At 42.4% G+C, this 22,038-nt stretch overlaps 1 protein-coding gene across 6 annotated transcripts in view; it reads left to right on the top strand.

Annotated features, from left to right (window-relative positions):
* Window positions 1–22,038, top strand: part of AP3B1 (adaptor related protein complex 3 subunit beta 1) — a 287,301-nt gene that overhangs the window by 71,079 nt on the left and 194,184 nt on the right. For 5 of the 6 annotated variants that reach the window (XM_019482176.2, XM_006261568.4, XM_019482169.2 and 2 more), the window contains one exon: window positions 18,629–18,811. The exons of the other annotated variant lie outside the window; for it this stretch is intronic. In XM_019482176.2, the coding sequence (XP_019337721.1) occupies window positions 18,629–18,811 (183 nt within the window). The remainder of the gene's footprint in view (window positions 1–18,628; window positions 18,812–22,038) is intronic. 6 annotated transcript variants of the gene reach the window in all.

The raw sequence follows: 22,038 nt of genomic DNA, 5'->3' as shown, positions 1-22,038 counted from the left end.
CAGAGTATGTTGGGAGCAATATATCTTTAGGCAGACAAGGTTCCTTGGGTGAATCTGATATCTTTTATTAGACCAACCCAGATTCACCCAAGGAACCTTGTCTGCCTATGTCCTTAGACCAACACGGCTACAACCTACACCCGTATATCTTTAGGTACACTTGAACAGAATCCTTCCCATGTGTGCCTTACAAAGTGAATCCAGAAAATCGTTCTAACCCCTTCTTGTGCTTTACAAATGTGTATGTACATGAGCCTGTTCTACAATTCTCTCTCTTTTCTGATTCAAAACAATCTATCACAGTAGTTATTCAGATCCCTAATCCTGGATAGCATTTAAGCAAGCGTGCTTAAGATAAGCATGTGTGGACTTAAAATAAGTGTGTGTGTAGAGTCTTCCATGGGATTACTCCCATGCTTGGGTTTAAACCATGTACAAGACTGATTTCCTGTATCAGGTCTCTTGCTAAGTTTCATTCAGCCTGCTTGCAGGGCCATCTTAGTCTATGAGTGTTGACTGATTTATTTACTTCAGCTCCCTCATACCTAAACAAATTTTCATTATGAGAATTTACTTTATAAAATTGACCCCATCACATCCTCAGCTGTTTTAGTCGAGCCTCCTACTTTTTAAAAAATGGCCGAATTGTTCTTGCTGAAATACTAAAATGTTAACTTTTGGGCCCTTTGTGAGTGTGCTTAACTTTACTTTGATCTACCTGTATTTTGACTACTTGTAGCCTTCATTTTTTTCTGAATACATTATGAAAAATGTTCTGTAAGAATATTAGGTATTTTAAATAAGGAAAAAACGAAAGGCTATTTGTCTAGGTGCAGACAATAGTTAATCTTGAATTTGACTGCTGTAGCACTGACATTATATGAGCAGGGTGCAGCATTTTCAGTAGCATTAGGTTTCCTCTGTTTTTTGTTTGGGTAGGAGAGAGAACACTTCTTATGAAGCTTATGCCAGTGAAGGGGGGTAGTGTTTATAGGATGCAAAAACTTCTTAAATACTGAATGAGTTGGGGCTAAACACATTTCTGAATAGCTTCATATAGATATGCTTTTTTGCTGTTCAGAATTGAGAACAGTAGCTAGCTGACACACGTTACTTAACTTTCTGTGGCTCTTTGTGAACTTACTATTTTTGAACACTTAAAATATTGCATTTTGAAATTTGTATTTTTAGCAGAAACCTCAAGCTCATGCAGTTTAAGCACTACAGGAATGCAGCTGCTTATATTTTCATCTTCATAGTGCTGAAGTCAGCAACCCCTGGTATGTGTGCTGAGCATGGCATGCAAGGCCATTTTGCTTGGCACACCACCGCCAGCCTGGGGTCTAAGCAGCTGCTGCCAGCCACCCCTGGGCCAATCTGCTTCAACCCCTGCCTAGTGCAGCCTCCACTGAGACATGGCAATAGACAATTTTGAGTGGCTAACTCGGTAAGCAGAGGCTTCATTGTTGAGGGAGAAAGCAGCCCTCTTCATGGAACTGGATCTGGGATTGCATGTAACCCTCTGTAGGAGCTGGCAGCAAGTAGATTAGTAGTTCATTAGTAAAATGCAGTGTGTGAAATACAGACTTAATCTGACAGCATGCTGGTCCCCTGTTGCAGGCCAGCTGTTAATAAAACAAGCCAGATAATGGTGATCCAGTCTCTTTGCAGGCCAGATTCTGCCTATGGCCTCTAGGTTGCTGACCCTGGCTTAGAACCATCGTTACTACGGGTCTGCCCAACTTGAGGAGGCAGCCAGCTGACTTCAGAAGGAGATTGCAGGGCCAGCTGTCGTTTTCATGTGCTGATTGTGGAGGGCCCCCATGCACCTCTGCCTGAGGGCCCCCAGTGGCCTTGTTCCTTGTTGCTGATTGGATGCAAGGACTGTCCATCATGTGGCCCCACCCATTGCCACCAGTTGGTTCCTCTGGGGAGCCAGTGTTTTGTTTTCAGTAAGTTTGTTCCCCCCCCCATGGATTTCATGAACACTGCCTGTTTTCACAAGCAGTGCTGGATTTCACAATTTCTGCAAAATCCATGTAATCTTGATTTCATTATGTCTCTAAACATTACCAAACACGTTGGCTATGGCTCTCTAGTCACTGTAAATGTTTAATGCACTTGCTATTGTGCCTTCTTCCACTCAGAGGTAGTCTTTCTAAATGTTTTGTTTAGTTTTGCTTTTATTTAGGCAAAGGGAATATCCAAGAAAGCAGGATTTTTATAGGAAGAGTGTTTTTTTTTTTTTTTGGTGTTTTCTGTCTCTGTCATCCTTATTGGTCCTTGCTTAATTGTGTGCCCTGGCGTACACAGCCCTATGCCTGCAAGAAAATACATATCTGTCTTGTCTTTTGCAATTAGATCTTTTTTAAGAAGTAGTATAGGTCACCAGCAACAGAAAAAAGAGAGTGAAGATCAAAAGACAAAGTGGAAGAACAGTAGTGGCTATTTGCTCATCTTTTTCCTGATAAGGCAGTCAGTCATTTCATGCCCTGTCTGACAGATGGCTTCAGAGCATTCCCAATAGCCTATGGAATGCGTATTTGCTGCAATGATGGGGAACTGTTGCAGTGATGCTGGGGAAGTTACTTGAACTCATATATGTTATATAGACTTCTGTGCCTGGCATATTCATTCTGTTGATCAGGGATTGGTAAAGCCTGCAAAGAACTTGTGGCAGACGCCTGCATTGATATTTGCGATTTCAAACAAGCTGATATGATGCATGCTTTTATTTACATCCCATGTCAGGTTAATTTGTGTGCGGGCCGGGAACGATCCGAGGCCCTTTTTTCGCGCGGTGGGCTGTGGCCAGCAGCCCGGACACACCGGGTCAGGGAAGGCAGGCGGCACGCTAGAATTAGGCACGGACGCTTAATGGTTGATTTAAGATTGTTTATTTACACCATAGATGGTTGCGGTGTAGGCTGGAAAGACTTCCAGGAAAACTTCACTTAAGTCCCAGTTTAAGGACTCGGACAGAGCTCTGGATTCACTCACACAAAGTTTGCTAGGCTCCGTGGAACTTGCGCACAGGGAAGGGTACGTCGAGGGATTAGGCGGCGACGGGGAGAGGCAAGAGGCTGATCAGACCCCTTTAGCCTTGATATTCATGCTGGGTCCAATAGGCTCCGCAGCGCTTAGAGATCTTCACGAGACGTGAAGTCTCCTCCTCCTGATGTTCGTGGAGTCCTCCAACTTGGGCGGAAACCACTCAAGCCTTTTTATATGGCTAGCAAACCAATCGCTAGCCGCCACGTAGGAATAATTTAGAACTGACCAATAGTGGGGCACGAATCTGAATACAAATGGCGGGAACTCCTTGCAACGTGCATTTCTGTGTTGCAACGAAGAAATGCACCCTGCAAAGAAAGCTACAAATGGCAGGAAATAATTCAGCAGTGCCGAAGCGCACACAAACAAAAATCACACCCTTGGGTTGTGACAATTTGGATCTGTTTTTCAAAAAGGATCCAAGCAACAAGGGCTCCTGAAGACTGGATTGATTTGGCAGAGGAAGTGTTCTTACCTTTCATTCTCCAGATGCACATGGCAAATTACCTGTTTCTGGTGAAAAAGCAGTCTCAAGCTGTCTCAATTTATAGAAAGACTTCTGCAGAAGCAAAAAAAAAAAATTTAAATGATTATTATATAAGGGCAACTGACAGCTAAACTTCTCTGCCATCAGCTTGAATGCCTTTGACATATTTTGGGGATCTAGCTCCAGTTGTCGTACTCAAGAAAGTCCAGATCATAAAAAATAAAATGATTCATTCCAGGGCTGCAGCATTTTATCTTTTAAAAACTGAGGTGGCTCTCTGTTCATTAAATGACTCAATGTTGAATTTTCTGGGATTTGAATGGCCTTATCTTGTGGAGAAAGCAAATCAGACTACAGAGTGCCTTCAGTCAGCTCCTCTGTTTCCATACTGTTATAATCCATACAGAGTGCTGGACATTCCATGGAAGCTTTGATATTTCAGAGCAGAAAACCCATCACCTTCCTTGGACTCGGTGTGCTTGACACTTTTTTGCCATTGGGTTTTATGTTGCAGTTCAGTCTGACAGAGATTTTGGAGCCACTGTACCATTTTTTCCTGCTTTTTTGGCAACCACTTCCTGTTTTAACAAAGCATGGGCTGGGGCAGTCCAGTAGAAAAGGCTTGAAGCATTTTAATGCCTTTTTCACTTCAACCTTCTCAAATGGTTTCATATGATGAGTGCAGTTGACATTGAAGATAAGGAAGGAGGAAAATAGAGGAAGAACTGGTTAGGGATTACTTAGACAAGTTAGATGCTTTTAAGTCAGCAGTGCCAGGTGGAATACACCCTATATAGTACAGAAAGAATTGGCTGCAGCAATATCAGAGCCATTTTTACAACTTGTGGAGGTTAGATGAGGCGCTGGATGCCTGGAAAAGGGCAAATATAGGATTTATCTTTAACAAAGAGAAGAAGAAAAATCTGGGCAATTAGACTAGTCAGTCTGACTTCAATATCTGAAAAGATCATGGTCATCACAATTGTTTGAAGCACCTGAGGGAGAATAGAACAGCTGGCATGGATTCATAAAGAGCAAGTCATGCCTGATCAACTTGATTTTTTTTTTCTGAGAGATGGTGACAGGATGGGGAGAGAGCACTGGATGTGATGTACCTTGATTTTTTTTTTTTAACAAGGCTTTTTATATCGTCTTCCAGAACACTATTCTTATAAGCTAAGAAAATACAGACTAGATGAAAGTACTGTAACGCAGATGCAGAACTTCTTGAATCATCATGCACAATGAGTAGTTATCAACGTCTGGAAGGTATCAAGCAGGGCTGCCAGGAGTCTATCCTGGGTCTGGTATTGTTTAAAATATACATTAATAATTGGGAAGATGGGATTGAGTGCCTACTTAGTGAATTTGTAGGTGACACTAAGTTGGGTGGAGATGCAGACACTGGTGTATAAAGCCAGGATACAGAATGACCTGAATAGACTGTATTCACAATCCAGTCTTTCAGTTACACAGTCAGTCAGATGTATGTGTCCTTGTTGAATATGGAAGTTCTGCACTTGAGACGAAACAATTGTATGCACAAATGCAGACTGGGGAATGATTGACTAGGCTGTGGTACTGCAGGGAAGGACTTTGGTTACAGTGAACCATAACCTGAATGAACAAATAGTATACTCTTCTTGCAAAAAAGAGCCAACAGCTTACTGGGTTGTGTTAACAGGACCATCACTTGCAAATTAAGAGAAGTGATTCTTCTTATGAGGAAAGGCTGAAAGAATTAGGACTATTTCATTTGAAGAAGTGAAGGTTGAGGGGCGCTTTGATTGAGTCTTCAATACCTGAAAAGTGCTAAGCAGGGACCTGGTTTTTGCTATTTAAAAATCAGTTTCTCTGAGAAATCCCAAATTATCTGATTTAAAAAAAAAACCCAAATCCACATTTTTCTGTGATTAAAATAAAGTGTATATGTGTATATATGTATCAGTTGAACACAATGTTTTATTGATAGATGTTCAATTTTAAAGCAACTTGGAAGCATACCAGTGCCTTAATTGTTATAATAAAATAAATTCTAAATATCTATATATTTTGGTACTTGATTTCTTATTTTTTAAACTGTGGAAAGTAAGAGTTCCCCCTGCTTGCTTTGCTCACCAGGATGCAGATTCCCCCCCCCCCCCCCCCCCCCCCCCCCCCCCCCCCCGCGCGCGGTCCTGTCCACCCCCACTTTGTAGTGCTGAGCAGCCCTGATATGCTGGTGCCCGGCCTCTGCCCATGCTGTTGCACCTCAGTCCCAGCCCACATCCCCCTCCTCCTCATGTGCCCCTCACTCCCCAACCCACAATCCACCCACTGCAGCTGGTACCCCTCACTCATGACCTGCAGCTCCCTGCCCACCCCCCCAGCCTTACCAGAGGGGGTCCCTGGCTGTGGGACCAGGGATCTAGGTTCACAGATCCTTGATCATCCCTCCCAGCAGCACCTGAGCCCTGCCTGCTGCCTGAGGGAGGTGACTGCTGCAGCTGGAGCAGAGCATGGACCCTGGCTCCCCCCGCCCCACAGGAAGCATGACTGGGGGGGTGGCACAGGCAGGCTGCCTGCTGCAAGCTCAGGGCTACCTACCCTGTTGCCCTCCCCCCAGGGCCTCTGCAGCTCAGTGGGCGGGACCTGGCATGGCAAGGAGGCTTGGTGCTGCCTTTGGGAGCTCCCTGTTCACCCAGCAGCAGCAGGGGGCACAACTCCATGCTGCCACCCTCGCTGCTGCCAGATGGGCAGGGAGCACCTTGCCATGGCAGCACGGGGCTACCAGTGGTAACATCGAGCCTCCCTTCCCTGTTCCACCCTGCCATACCAGGTCCCACCCAATGGGCCATGGAGGAAGGGCAGCAGGGTGGGGAGCCCCCCTCCTCCACTGCCCATGGCTCTGTCCTGTTTTCCATCTAGCCCCTGCAGCTGTACATGGCCACCCCAGCCCCAGGCCCCACGCACTGTCCTGACTGGGCAGTGCCCTCAGCCTCAGCCCTTCCTAATTCCTTCCTTCCTTCCTTCCTTCCTTCACTGTGGGGGCCTCAGTTCCCCTCCCCAGACTTACCTGTGGGGAGCTGCTTTCCATGCTGCCAGGCTGCCATGCACATGTGTGCATGCACATGTGTACATGGTTCTCCCTGCTTAATCAGGTGGCAGTGATAGAGCAGATGGAGCAGGGGAGTGAGGCCACCAGAGTTGGCCTTGCCCCCCCCTTGCTCCTTGGAGGTGCCAGTGGCAGGGTGGGGGGCAGGGGGTTTGGGACACCATGGGTGAGGGCAAGGCCACCAGGGCTAGCCTTGGCCCACCTATCCCCCCCCCATACATCATCACCACCTGCAGGGCCAATGTAGGCCCATGCGGTGGCAGTTGGAGAGGAGCGGGCCCAACGCAGGGGGCAGGGCAGAGAGTGGACATGGGTTGGGGGAAGGGGAGGTATGGGCCTGGGCCCAATGTGGAGTGGGGAGGAGCTGACCCATTGTGGCAGTGGAGGGGGGGGGGGAGCAGTGGACCTGGCCCAATGCGGCAGTGGTTGGGGGACAGGTGCCCTGCCTTCAGGCCCAGGCCCACTCCTCCCCGACCCCTCATCCCCCACATCTGCCCCGAGCCTGCTCCTCCCATTTGCTCCACTGCTGCTCTGTCAGCCCGGGCCTGCTGCTACCCCCTTTGCACCCCCCACCGCCTTGGGCCAAGTTCTCCCCACTCTCGGGCCGTGTCCTTCCTCAGGCCCCCCCCCCATCAAGCTTGGGTCCACTCCTTCCCTTTCCCTTCCTCTGTGGTGGGGAGGGGGGATTGGGCCTAGACCCCAAGCATCAGGAGGGAAGGGGAGCAGGGGGCACAGGGCCCCATTCCTGCCCTCCCCCCCCCCCGGTCATTCTTGTTGGGCAATTGGCTAGTTAAACAGTATAAAAGCAAAACACATTTGCCAGTGAGATGTGCAGTTCAGGAAAAAAACAAAAAACAAAAATTTCTGTCCCCAGCTGACCACTAAGGCAAAAAATCCTGCTTGGTAAAGGCTTCAAAAACCTGAAACAGCTTCCTGCCTGTATTCATAAACTGCCCCCCAAAAAACAAACCACTGCTGCAGCTAAATATGTATTAGGACTAGGGATGTACTGGTGGAGATTTTTTGGGCTGATATAGATCTCCGATTTTTAAGGAGGCATATTGGCTGATACTGATCTGATTTCTGATATAGCATGGAGAGCTGCCTCCAGCTGATAAGTCCGTTGTGGTGGAAGGGGATGTGGGCAGATCAACCCCCCGCCCCCCCATAGTGAGGGAGGGGGGAGGCGCTGCCCAGCCAGAGCTGGGTAGGGTGCAGGATAGAGGCACAGCTTGTTGGAGGGGGGCAGCTCCCACTGCTACTTAAGCCCCTGCAGGGTTGGGGAGGGGTGCCCCTGGATCTGCATGAGGTGAGTGGGCGGGCTGCAGTTGTGGGCTGGAGTTGGGCTCTTCTTGCTGGGGGCTGGGCTCAGGGTGGGGGTATTGGAGGGCGTTGCACCACCCCAAACTTCACGATAGCTCCCTCTCAGCACCACTGCTGCCTGCCTGCCCAGCACAGCCCCAGCTCTTCCTTGCTCAAGCCCTACCTCCCCCCCACACGGTGCCGGACGGAAGTGCGGGGTGGGGGGTAGCTCCTTCCCAGTGCTGCCAATGCTGTGCACCCAACGCAGCCCCAGCTCTTCCTGGTGCATGGGGGGATGCAGGAGGTTGAGCTGGGGCTGCACTGCCATGGTGACGGTACTGGGAGGGAGCTACAATGAAATTTGTGGTGGCTGCAGCCCCCTCCATAGCCCCACCCCAAGCCCGGCTCCAGTCTGCAGCTGCAGCCCATCCACTCACCCTATGCAGATCTGGGGGCACATGCCTCCACCTCCCCCTTCCCATGGTGCAAGCACTGACAGGAGCTGTACCTGCACCCCCAAGGAGCTGCGCCTCCATCTCGTGCCCCACCCTGGCTGGGCAGCGCCTGCCCCTGCCCCTTGCTCACTGTGTGGGGTAGGGGTTTGATCTGCCCACCCCATGCCCCTTCCCTCCCCTCCCCTTTTACTACAACGGACTCACCAGCTGGAGACAGCTCTCCATGCTGCCGGGCTCTGCTTCTCACTGCCTGCATGCTGCACTGTGGTTGCGCACACGCACTGGCATTTATCGGCTCCATCAGGCCGATTTCCGATGCAGCCAATTTTCTTTATATCAGTACTAATTGCATATTGGACCGATGTATCGGTGTACCTCTAATTATGACTTTTTGTAACAGCTTATTTTAAATTGAAAATGAGTCCTTTTCTGTCATTTAGTTTTATAGTTTCCTTGTGGTATTGTTAGTAAAGCCTTGCCGCTGTTAATCAAACAAGGTATTGGTTCAATCCTTAGCTGCACTAAGTTTAACAACCAGCTTTTAACTGCAACATCCCCAATTTTAGAGTTCTGGGACTTGGTGAATAGTAGTTTCCTATCCACTTTGCCCACATCCTTCATGATTTTATAGGCCTCTGTCATATGCCTCCTTCACCTTCTCTTGTCTGAACTGAAGAGTCTTAGCCTTTTTTGTCTCTCCTGGTTTGACACCTGCTCCATACCCCCGATCAGTTTTGTTGTTCTTCTTTACCTTTTCTAATTCTGCTACATCCTTTATGAAATCCAGTAGAATGGACGTACTATAATCAATGTGTTGTTTTGCATGTTTTATTTTGAAAAAAATATTTTTTAACATTATCAGTGTTTAACACTTGACTCTCAACTTCTACAACTCGACTTAATGTTAAGGGATTTACTAAAAATAACTATTTTAAGCTTAATCTATTTTATGGGAGAGGTTCCTTTGATATAGCATCCAGGCCTAATAACCGTGTATAACTTTATTTTGCTTTAATGTATTATTGACGTTGCACTAAACTAAAGTTAGAGAAAATGGGTAAAACGTAGTAAGACTTTACTGTGCTTTAAAACTGACAGGTAAAAGAAGTCCTATTCTGGTTTGTTAATACAACTTATGTTGCTTGTAGAAAGCATGCTATTTTTAAATTAGCAATGGTCATTCATTTACATTAGAAACTGCAAGAAACTGGGAAGATTTTTACTACACTGATATTAAGCTATTTTTTCAGATTAAATGTATTTGCATGTTAAGTTTTGATCTGATGTGACTTTACTGAGATAAGCACTTGAAAATCAGATCTCATAAAAGAAACAGCAGCCCTGGCCATTATCTGGTAAATGTGAGTCAAGAATCTTTTCATTAATTTCTGATCAGGTAATTGTAATGATCACTATTCTTCAAACAACTTTTCACAAAGGTTAGCTTTGTGGGTTTGTGGGTTTTTTTCTCTGACAATACAAAAAACATCATTATTCCTGAGGACATGTAAACAGTTGGTTGGCGTCTAATGTGGCTAACTTTGAATGAAAATCTGAGCTGTTAACAAAGATGTAATACTTATGTGTACTGGGTTTTTAATTATTGAGTGCTTCAAAATATTTGCATTCAAGTTGCTTCAGAAACTCTATTTAGATGTATTTTTTTTGCTTCAGAAAGCAAGTATTTTTCTAAGGTGCTTCCTAGTGCAGTCTGTGCCTACTCCTGATTTTTTAATAGCCTTAGATAAGTGTCTTGTAATGTGGGGAATAGTAATTATTGTAATATTGTAGGATAAAAATCCCTTTTTTATTGTATTATAGGAGGAGGAGAACTTTAAAAAAATCTTCTCATTTCATTGAAAGGATTCTGACTCTATAGGTTACAAGCTGTATGTGCATTCAGTCTGCCGACTTATTACCTATCTTGCCTTTCAGACTTGAAGGGTATGTCTGGACTGCTATTTAGGGATGACCTTAAGACTGTATGCAAGCCCATACCTACTAGTGCCTGTTTTGTAAGTCTCCACATTTTACCCCCAGCGGCAATTGAGCTTGAACCTTGAACCACTGCTGAACTACAGGACCTACGGCCAAGTCTGCCTCCTACTCTGCCTGTTCCTGCACTTTACTTGGATTTCTCCTCTGCTTGGGGCTGCAGCGCACTGGAAATCTTTTCAGCAGTGACAGCTACTACTACTATTATTATTACTACTACTTGTTCTTTTTCTTCATCTTCAAGTAATTGTCTACATACACCCTCTCACTGTAGGTATAAGTCTTTGACTGGAGACTTTATTTTGTCTAAAGTTGGCAGCATACTTCACTCTTGCATCCAAAGTGGGAAGAGAGATGTTTGTAAATTCCACACCCTCCCGCCACCAAACATGTAATAATCCATTTCCCTGCTGAGGAAATCACCCTCCTGCCCACTTTCAGCAGAGCACACTGCTCTATGTGTGTGCGCGTGTGTATGTGTGCATTCATGTGTATGGGGGGTGCATGGAGAGGGCTGGCACAGGGCTGCCTTGGTGTGGGGGGAGGGTGGAAGAAGGCAGTAGGGGCCACAGTTCCTTGTGCTTCTGTATTTCCTGGAGTATGCACTTCCTGCTCCTTCCTTTGTCGCAACTGGCTGAACTGGAGACAGTTTCATTGTTTGTCTTTCTAGTAGCCTTCATGCTCTGACGAATTTCTGCTGCCCACCCACTTACTTTCTCTTTAGCTTCCAGCTCTTTTTCTGCTTGATATACTGGGTCTGCCAGATGCTTGTTGTGCTTTTGGACAATTCTTTCTTAGCCCTGTTTGTTCTTGTTTCTTATACATGTTTGCAGTAATATCTCTGATTGTTGTGTTTGCTAGACCCTTATGGATCTATCTTCCATAAATTTGTCTAATCCCTTTTTGTACCCAGTTATACCAGAACTTGTAGCTGTGAATTCCGCCTGATAATTTTGTTGAATGTGCTCTAGTTCTTTTTATTAGGAAATGTAGTGAATAATATTCCCAAATCACCTTTTTTGTACCTTGCCTGATTTTATAAACCTTTTTCAAGTTCCTGGTCAGTCACCTTGTCCAAGCTGAAGACCCATAGTTTTTTTCAGTCATTTATCATGTTGAATCTATTCCTTACTCCTGAGCACCTTTGTTGCCCTTTTCTGTACCTTTTCTGGTTCTAATTCATCCTTTGAGAGAGTGACTAGAACTGCTCACAATGTTCAAAATATGGGCCACCCTTGCTTTATATAAGGATGTAACAATGATTTACGTTTTGATCAAGATCTTTTTTTCCCCCATGTGCATTACTTATATGGTTATCAAGGTTGAATTTCACCTGCCACTTTATTGCTCCCTCACTCAATTTTGTTCCTATAACTTTTAGGCTAGGGACAAACATTCAAAAAGCCCGAGTCTAAATTGATTCAAAGATTGAACTGATTTGGAAGTGAAGTGGATAGACTTTTGATTCCAGAATGCAGCCATGTGCCTGCAGTGGCTCAGGTTAGAAGCTGGGGGGTGCTAGAGCAGCCCTCCCCTTCCCTTCCCTTCCTCAGCAGCTGCAAGGCTGGTGGGAAACTGGCATGGGGGCTGTGGCTAGGCCCCTGGCAGATGGGAAAGTATGAGTAGGGAGCAGTTTAAACCCCTACCCTGGCCTCTAGGAACCCCAGGTAGGGTGTGCCTGGAAGGGGGAGTGAGAAGCAGCCCTTGCCAGGCTTGTTCCTGAAGCCAGACATCGGTTTGGGCAGTGCCTCAGGCGAAGTGGGGGTGGGCAGGGATTAAACTCCCTTGTTTCCCCTCCTGGGCATGGGGACCACTGGCGTCTTGTGTGGCTGGGGCTGTGGGGCTGAGCTGGCGTGGCCTGCGGGCACTGCTGATGGCAGACATAGAGGTGCCAGCTTGAGCAGTGAGGGGAGGAAATGCCTGACAGGGGCTGCTACACCCCGGCCAGACAGACCCCAGCTGCAGTTCCCCGGTAGGGAAGGTGGGGAATAAAACCCTTCCCTGCTCCCCTTGCCTCAGGGGGCCATGCCCAGCCACACCTCCACCTCTGCTTTAGCTAGAGAGCAGAGGGGCAGGGCCAGCCCTGCTGTCTGGAGCAGACCACATCGTTCAGCTCAGCCCAGGCCTGAAAAGCATGCTGGGATGCTGAGGGACTCTGGTTTAATTTAAACCAGGAAGGGGTCTGGGACAGAATTTCCATAAATTGGTTTGACGTAAATCAGTTAAGTGTGATACTACATTCAAACAGGTTTATCTTAAACCAGTTTTGGCCATTTTGAAACTGGTTTATGTGAACTGATCTTATATACTGTTACAGGTTTAAACCAGTTTCTGATCATTTAAACCAGTTTATGTGTAACTTCTGTCCCTAGCCTTATTCATCAGCTTTGGATTTGACTGCCTGGAATGATTTGTATCCTCTGTAGACGTTGCTATCTCACTATTTTCTGTTGTCTCCATACCATTTATGAATATATTCAACAGCACGGTCCTAGCACAGAACATTGGGGTACTACTCCAGTGTTTACCTTCCTCTGTGGAGATTGACCGTTTGGTCCTGCCTTTTGTTTCCTGCCTTTTAAACAGCTTTCAGTTTGTGATAGAACCCTCCTTCTGATCTCATGACAGTATAGTTTCTTTAAGAGCTTTTTGTGAGGGACTTTGTCAAAACCTTTTTAAGATCAACTGGATCTCACTTGTCCATGCACTTGTTGAAATTTTCAAAGAACTCCAGAGAATTGGCGAGTCACAGTTTTCCTTTACAAAAGCTCTGTTTACTCTTTTGCAGCATACAATGTTTATCCATATTTCTGATTCCTAGTTATTCATTCAAGAATGATAGGAAAGGAAAGCAAGTAGTACAGACCTAGGAAAGGACTAAAAATCATAGAAAAATAGAGCTGGAAAAGACCTTGGGATGTCACCAAGTCCAGTCCTCTGCTCTTCCAGTATTTTTTCTAATCAATTCTTAAGATCCTTCAAGGATGGAGATTCTACCCTTCTCTAGATAATCTGTTCCAGTGCTTAACCACCCTCATAATTAGGAAGTTCTTCTTAATATCCAAGGACTTGCTTAACTGAAGACTCTCCATACTTAATATAGCTTACAAAAAGTTAGATTTTTGGAAAAATTTGAAAACCTAATCACTCCTCCTGTGACTCTTTGTCAGTATCCTTGGTCTAGAAAGCCCCTTCGTGCCTTTTTGTCTACTTAATTTGGTTTTTTTACTTGTGGCAGTTGTCTGATCAGTTGCTCTAAGAAGTTCCCACTTTTTAAAATGGTCTTCCTCCTGCCTACTGCTGCACCCTTCTTCAAAGGCTTTTGTTGGATTTTATGGCCCCACCTCTTCAGGCTTGTAGAGTCCTTCAGCATCAGTTGTCCTACTAACAGAAAGCCAGTTCTTCCACCACAGGAGGGTTATTCACCATTGTTAGCCCTTTCCAAGGTGTTCCAAAACCCAAACCTTGTGTTTGGACTGGACTGCTTTGTCAAGGTTAGTCAAATTATTTACCCCAAACTGTAAGTCTTTACCCACAATGAAGGCCACAGTGATGCTTACAATGAAAATGGTATTCAGGAAACAGTGTAGTTCAAAATTTAGAGAGAGTGCTGCCTGCCAGGTTGGATTATATCTAAGATGCTTAATTATAGTTGATTACAAGTTTCCTCAATCTAGTGTCTCTGTGTATACTCATGACTTGAGCATTCCTGAGAGTTGGTATTGGGGAAAATCCTGCTGATAGCAGAAACTCTATCTTGATTCTTGTCTTTAGTTAGTGATGTAAATTGAAACTAACTCTACTGAAGTCATTTACAGCTATTGTAAATCTAGGAAAGATCTGAATTAGGCCCTCAGTTTCTGTAAACTATCTTGTCAGGATTTATAGTCTTTGCAACTGATCTGTTTCTTCAGACTGTAATTAAAATATTTTCCCTAATATTCTGTATTCATGTTGCACTATCCCACTCTACATATTTAAGAACAAAGAAACAACCTTCCCCTCTCCACTCTTCCCTGATTTCCCCCCCCCCCAAAAAAAAACCCCCAAACAAACCAAACAACAAAACTACAACACCCTACTGCTACTATTGTAGCATGAGGGTTTTCTCTTAAGTCTTACAACTATAATTTATATAATTTCCTGCTTGGGTGTAGTATGTTCCACTGAGAGTTGCTTTTGCAGGCTACCTGGCTGCTATACAAAGCTTAGATTATTTGGAATTTATACCTCTAACTTTTAAAAATGATCCTCTAAATGGTAATGTCTTTGTGATAAGAATACAAAGCTTTTAGTCTAAAATAATACCTTTTGGGGATAATTGGGAAGGAAAGATGGACTTTACTTTTTACTTGTAAATGTCTGCCTGTTAACTAAGTTAATGTTTTGTTCAGAGCCAAAACGTGTGGGTAAGTCAGTGTTTTCATAAGTTATTGATTTAATGTTGGTAAAAGCTTTACTGTTGTGAAAAAAAATCACTGAGTTTGTGCAGATGTTTTATTGTGATAGATCTATTATCCAGCTATTAGAAGATAAATGACTGATCTTTTCCAGTTTCTGTGCCTCCAGAAAATTGAAATAAGAGGAGGAATATCATTTGGTCTGTATGATTAGGGCAGGTGGAATGGCCATTAATTTGAGAGAAGAATCTTGGCAGCCTAGGCCAACTTACACCATATTATCAATCAAACCTTGATGCACTTCTTGTGATGACCCAGCACTCTCAGGTTTTTGCAACGTTAATTAGAATTCATGACAAAATAGATGCAAGGAAACGTTTTGTACCCTTCATAATTTTATAGAAAATTTATTGTTATTAGAGGAACCATTTGCTTAGTGTGATTTTTTTCATTACTGGCTTGTCAACTAGCATAGATAATCTGGAGAAAATATGAACTCCATAGATTGGGTGTCACTTTTGTTGATGGTTCATGTAGTTTACCTTGGAGCGCAGCTAATGGTTGAAGTTCATAGCAACAGCACAGAAAAACGTGGCAACCGGTGGAAGACAAATGAACCATGTTTATTGCTTTAATATAAAAAATACATAAATGGAAAGCTGCATTTGAATTTGATGAGCTCGTTGCTAGTTTTGTTGGGGTGATTTATTTTTTCTCTTCATACAAAAAGCTACTATTGACACAGTGAGATGGAAATTAACTGACTGTTTTTTGGAAACCAATATTTTTTGGTTTTATATTTTGATTGGATCATTTTGTTTTAATTCTAAATGTTTTTATGGAATATTGAGCATTTAATAAACTAAGATTATCAGCTGTTCCTCTGAAGTTTAGATATACAGTAGTGTCAGACTTTAGGGGAAGTGTTTAGTGCTAACTAGGAAACAATAATAAAAAGGACCACTCTGTAATATTTTTAGATACATGCCCCCCTCCACCCCTTCGCTACCTCATACCTTTGAATCTGTTGTAAGTCCTTCATTACATGTGCCTTAATACTTAAGAACTTAATTTTGGAGATTTTTTTTTTTCCTTTTACTCTTAAGAAAATTTATGAACTTGTGTGCAAACATACAGCAAGCACTGAACAACTTGGATAATGGGATCATGAGCTGAATAAAACAGGAACAGAGTACCTGATGGACTTATCCAGCATATATTTTGCATTTCAAAGTACATGATTAAATTCTTTTTAAAAATAAGTGCTTTGTTATGGTGGTATCAAACATAAGAGACTATAGTGGTAGCAGGCTTGAGTAATGAAGTGATATCTGAGTGCTAAACATTCCAGGTAAATATTTCTTCACATCCAATTGTAACTTAAAATATTATTTATTAAAATAAAAGTAAAATACTATCTATTATATTAGGTGCTGCACAAGGTGCTTAGTTCATCAAATCTGCCGTGACTGCTGCTTATGACTGTGATTGTGGAACAGGTACAAAGATGGACACTGCCCCATGTGTATGCTTGAGGATCGACTCTCTCAACTTCCCTACCTCAAGAAAGGCACTGTTGAGTCTAGTTTTGCAAGTAAAGTGGCCAAGAGACCTTGACTTCAGCTTATGCATAAGCTGTGGTGGCTGGTCGCATAGCCTTTTTGAAATCCAGCTGCTTATTTAGCTGCCAAATATCTATAGGAGCAAGATTTAGTCAGATTTTAAAAATGGGTTCCTAGCATTTTAAAGAAACATCTAGTTAAGCTAGATCCGAGTATTTTGTTGCCATCTTAGCTTTCAAAGTAAATACAGTGCTTCCCTTATCTGGATGTGATGGTTTGTCAAAGATGTCGTAGGTATCAACTAATCCTAGGCAGAAAATTAAACTACAAGACTAATTTGTTTAACTTGCCTAGTAACTAAGTACATTTCATGAAAGAAAATCTAGCACATAAGAATTTAAGTGTTGAAATAAGCTTAATTGCCTTTACTATAGTTGATACAAAGGAAATATAAAATTATGGTAAGTATAAGGTATTGTTGTTTAGGTCTTGCAAATAATCAGTTCTTTGCTTTCTGGATTGAGTTGCATACATGCTGGGACCAGCAGGTACTAGTACGTGGACAGGGCTGAAGACAATAAATGCAACTTCACGTTTATACTTATTGGTAATTCATAAAATCCCCACAGGATTTGAGACTTGTTTAGCATAATAGCAAGACTATATTCTAAGCTGTTTTCTTTCAGTTGTAATGTTGGATGCATACTAATAAACCAAATGTCAGCCAAATATGGAGGAGAAAATTTAACATATGAATATCTTTGTATTTAATATTTCTCAAAAAGTGCCATTTCAATAAATTGTATTTCTATTTAATTGCTTACTTTAAGTCATTGGGGAAATTTTAGAGGTTGAAATGCAGATCCCCAGTGCACAGATAGAATATGACATTAATTTGCTGCCAGAAAGCTGTATTGCGTGAGTGCGAACTGCATACATATCAGTTTTTCCATATAGAAGTCTCATCCTGTTAGCTATTTAGTTTAACATGTACCTTGACACAAAACAAATCTTAATTAAAGCAATTAGGAAAGGAAGAATAGTAATTCTCGACACGCAGTGACAGGTCCGTATGTTGTAGGTAACTGATGCTTCCTAGTGGAATATGCTATAAGGTGTTACCTATTCTGTTCTTTAATATAAAATGAAGCTGATGCCAATAGCCTTTATTGTTTCGAGAGCCCCAGTTTAAAGGTATTACAAAACTATTTCTTTAAAAGCCTAGAAATTCTATGTTTAGAAATTTTAGTATGGAATACATATGTTGCTTGTCTTGGAAGCTTGTCCTTGGTAGTGTCATTTGCTGCTGATATTTCAACAAGAAGCCCTAATGGAAGGTTTTCTACTTAGCCTATAAGGAACCCTAGGCAGGAGGGACCATGCATGCACAAACAATATATTAGGGATTTGAACATTTATTAATTTAATTTTCCTATAAAAACAAAATTATTTTTGTAATCAAAAAAGTCAAAATCACATGGCAAGAAAATGTTATGTTCTCTACACATCTTGGAAATATAAACATTATATTCTTGAAAAATATGCAGACTATATCAGTAGTTTAAGTGTTTGATGTGTGTAATGCTTAAATCTGGTGTGAAGGTGGGAGGAGGACTGAACAGTTTGTAGAAGGACTGGGGCATGCCATTTGCAGGAAATGTTTAAACATCTCATATGTTTGAAATGTAGAGAATTTGTTCTTTGGAAGTGTTCTTTTTTGAATCCCAGAGGTAATTTGCACTGAACACAGCTAAATTTAGCAATGTGGAGGAAAGTTGGATTTTATTAGGGTTATCCCCAATTTTCCCTTTAAATTTTGTCATTTAGTATTAATAAGTGGCTCCCATGAGGTCATTTCAAGCACATCACTTTTTGTTTTTGGTGTTTTGTATTATTTGCAACTTGATGTACATATTACCACAAAGTGTGTAGTTTCTGGTTTTTAAAAAAGTTCATTGAAGTTATAATTCTTTTTGCTCTTATGCCTTCAGAGGTAAGGATTGATTTAATGATACAGTTACAATTGTCTGTGTCCTAGAAGAATGTCCAAAAATGATTGATTTTTTTTTTTACAAATGTAGTACATAATGCATTTAACCAGATCCATTTTAAACAAAGATACCATTTGTGTAATTTTAAGAGTGTTTTTTCTTAAGATTTTTGCAAAATTGGCATACAGTACTTCAGAGTATTACAGTTGCCTGTGTTAGTTCATCATATTTCCTTTAGAACATCTGTAAAGAGAATTACTGAGTGTTTTTTATCATTTTGTTTTCTAGTTGGTAGCCGGGAGCGTTGTAATGGCCTTTGAGGAAGTGTGCCCAGATAGAATTGATCTGATTCACAAGAACTATCGAAAACTCTGTAATTTGCTGGTTGATGTGGAGGAATGGGGGCAAATTGTTATAATTCACATGTTAACTCGATATGCACGTACACAGTTTGAGAGCCCCTGGAAAGAGGTAAGTTTGTATCACTTTTTTTGTTCTTAATGTTCCTGATAACAGAAGTAGTTGAGGATGCATTGTCATTTATGAAGATACCATTAAACTTTTTTCACTTTTTCATAGTGCAGATTCTAGTTGTAGAAAGGCAGGTGGAAACATCCTTACTTCTAAAGTTCTCTCTGCTTTCTAAAGTTCTAAAGTTGCTTGTATGCTTGTATCCCCGTTTGCTCGGCACTCCCCCAGAAGCTGAGAACTTAACTGATGTTAATGTCTCCACTCCATGTTTTATGGAAACATGTCTGATTAGACTTTAGAAAAACTGTTTGCTAAAATCTTAGTTTTAGCAGCAATACTGACTTCATTGTTTAAAGGCTTTACTCCCCAACTTGGTAAATTCTTTATTTTTTCAAGCCTTGTTATTTTAAAACTTATTGTGTCCATAAATGTTATATCATATTAAGTAGTGTAAAAATTATAACCAGTGATACGTAGCATATTGATGGAGTATCTAAATGGATATATTCATGTTTTGGGAACAAGAGAAGTTGTGTGTTAGTGAAGCACAAGAATTTTGGGTAGTGGTCACATCCATAAAAACTTAAATTTAGAATACAGTTTGTATAAATGTTTCTCTTAAGTAGATTGTATACTTTCAGTGCTACATTAATGTGTTGTCCTTGTATAAAAACGGTTGTCCATTAGGGGTGAGCGAAGTAGGCAGTATTCAATTTGGATTCAGCCCAGTTTGGGGGACAGTGATTTGATACGTTGATTCAGATCACTGTCCTGATTTCAATTCAGCCGAATCTGAATCTGAAGATTTGATTCTGATTCAGAGAATCAGTGATTTGGTGATAGACACAGCTTTATATGGGTTTTTTTGTACATACCTCAAGGTACCAGGCACAGCTCGTGAAAGCTGAGATGGTAGGATGAATGGAGTGTCCCACAGGGGCACAGGGGGCTCCAGTGGGTGTGGACCAGAAGCACTTCCAGGTCCACAGCTTGAGCACATGGGGGACTGCCCCCCGCGCCCCCCCCCGGCTCAGCCATTGGCCATGGGAGGACCCTGGGTGCCCCCCCCCAGACACAGGAGGCACAGGGGGGTCCCCCACACACTCTGTGGCAGACCCAGAAGTGGACTGGAAGTGCTTCTGGTACACTTCTGGGTCCACCGCTGAGCACGTGGGGGACACTCCCCCGCACTCCTGTGCGGGGCAGATGGAGCACACCATTTCGGCGTTCACAAGGCGCGCCTAATACCTTGAGGTACGTAGAAAAAACATATAAAGCTGTGTGTATGGCTGAATCGTCGAATCTCTCCAAATCGAATTGGAGAGATTAATGGGTCTCCTGATTCAATTTGGAGATTCAGCTGCCGAATCGAGCCAAATCTCCTCCAAATCGAATCAGCGACCAAAGCTTTGCACAGCCCTATTGTCCATCTGTAATTTCTAGCTAATAACAAAACCCCAAAAAACAGAGAACTTCAAAAGCTAGTGATGTATGCCAGGAGCTGGCAGCCTATGACCTGTGGGCTGGATCCAGCCTGTAGCAGCCCAGGGAATTGGTAGCATGCTCCAGCCACAGCAGCAGAGGGGTCCACAGGGTCCCATTGCCTGCTGGGTTCATTTTATTCTTGCTGCTGCAGCAGAGGCAGCGTCTCCAGGGTCCTAGAGCCTGCCTTTTTTGGTCCATTCACTTTGCAGCATTTGCTGATGGCCGGTGGGTGCAGCCATTGAAGTAAAAGGTTGTCAACCTCTGATGTGTAACACTGACTTCCATTTGGACCTTTACTTCTGGAGAATAATTAAACTAAACAAGTGCAGTACTTCTGGAAAGAATATTACAAAACGTGGGATTGGTATTTTTGAAATGCAAAGTGTTCAGTAGTAGCAATACTGCTGTTGAAATGCATTTATTTTTTTGAAATAGGACACTATTCCCCTTTGACTTCAGTATTTCTTTATGCATCTTCAAATTGAATTAATTTCATACTATAATGTGTTTGAGAGATGCTTTTTACACTCTGTGTGTGCGTGCGTGCGTGCGTACACGTGCTTGTGTGCATAATATAGTAGGCCATAGGTCATGTTAACATCACTGCTAAAAAATATTCTATAGTCTGCTTTTCTACTACTTTTGTCTAGATATAAATGTTTGTCTTAGCTCTGTTAATACACCTCATTCAAATGTGGGTATCTTTTTTATTTCAGTCATGAATATCAATTTATTAGAATGCTTATTGTTTTAATGTCTTCCATGTGTTTAAGTTACAGAACCACCATTTTACAATAAACCTTTTTCACATCTGATTTAGAACCAGTGTTTGATCCTTTTTTGATATTGGAGGGAGAGAAAAGCTATGGTATTTAATTCTCTCTCTGCTTATCTCTAAGATGAGTCTTATTCCATGTGTGTCTACAAGAACAGTGTGCAAACAAAAAGCATAGAAAAGCATTGTGTACAAGAAACATGTGATGCCTTCTGTATTTTACTTGTCCTTTTAATTGTTCAATCATGTGCAACTCTAAAGGCTGGCTACTACATACTTAAATTTTGACAATATTTTTCTAATATGAAGCAAACGTATAACATGGGCATCTCTAATCATGTTATTTATTGCAATTTCTTTGTGCTTTGTAGTATGAAATATCTGTTATGGGAGGGTGGTCTTCAAAATCCACTGTTAAGTTTTTTACAGTGTAGCTATATAATATTTTTAGATACAAACAGTTTAACCTTATTTAGCTGGGTAAGTATGATTGAGGTTCTTTGTTCTTTAGTAAGTAAGGATAAGATGGCCCTTGTCAGAGGCCCAGGTGGTAAAGGGAAAGCACCATTCTAAAGCTGATTCTTCTGTCTCATGAACTTCCATGCACTGCGTGTCCTGGCCAGTTTACAGCTAAACTGGAGGCATCTTTTTTGGTTTTCTGTCATCCTGTAAGTTAGGCTCTGTAGAGAAGGAGGTAGTGTAGATAGTTTCATGGATTTTAATGCCCCTCTCTGGTACTCTTTTGCTGAATGCTGCCTCTGCCAGTTGAAAGTATAATTATTTTAGAAACTCCATTTAAATCACACCATTAATAATGGTATAATAGAATATTATGCTTATTTTGTCCACCGTCTTAGTATGGAAAAGTCTGGATGTAAAAATAAAGGCAACATTATAATCTAACTATAAGAACAATATTTTTTGCATTATCTGGCTTTTATATCTTAGTTAAAAAGGCAGGAGAAAC

This window comes from Alligator mississippiensis, chromosome 3 (assembly GCF_030867095.1).
Source record: "Alligator mississippiensis isolate rAllMis1 chromosome 3, rAllMis1, whole genome shotgun sequence".
Taxonomy (NCBI): Eukaryota; Metazoa; Chordata; order Crocodylia; family Alligatoridae; genus Alligator; species Alligator mississippiensis.
Note: the sequence above shows the minus strand (reverse complement) of the source record. Positions and strands in the feature narration are given on the sequence as shown.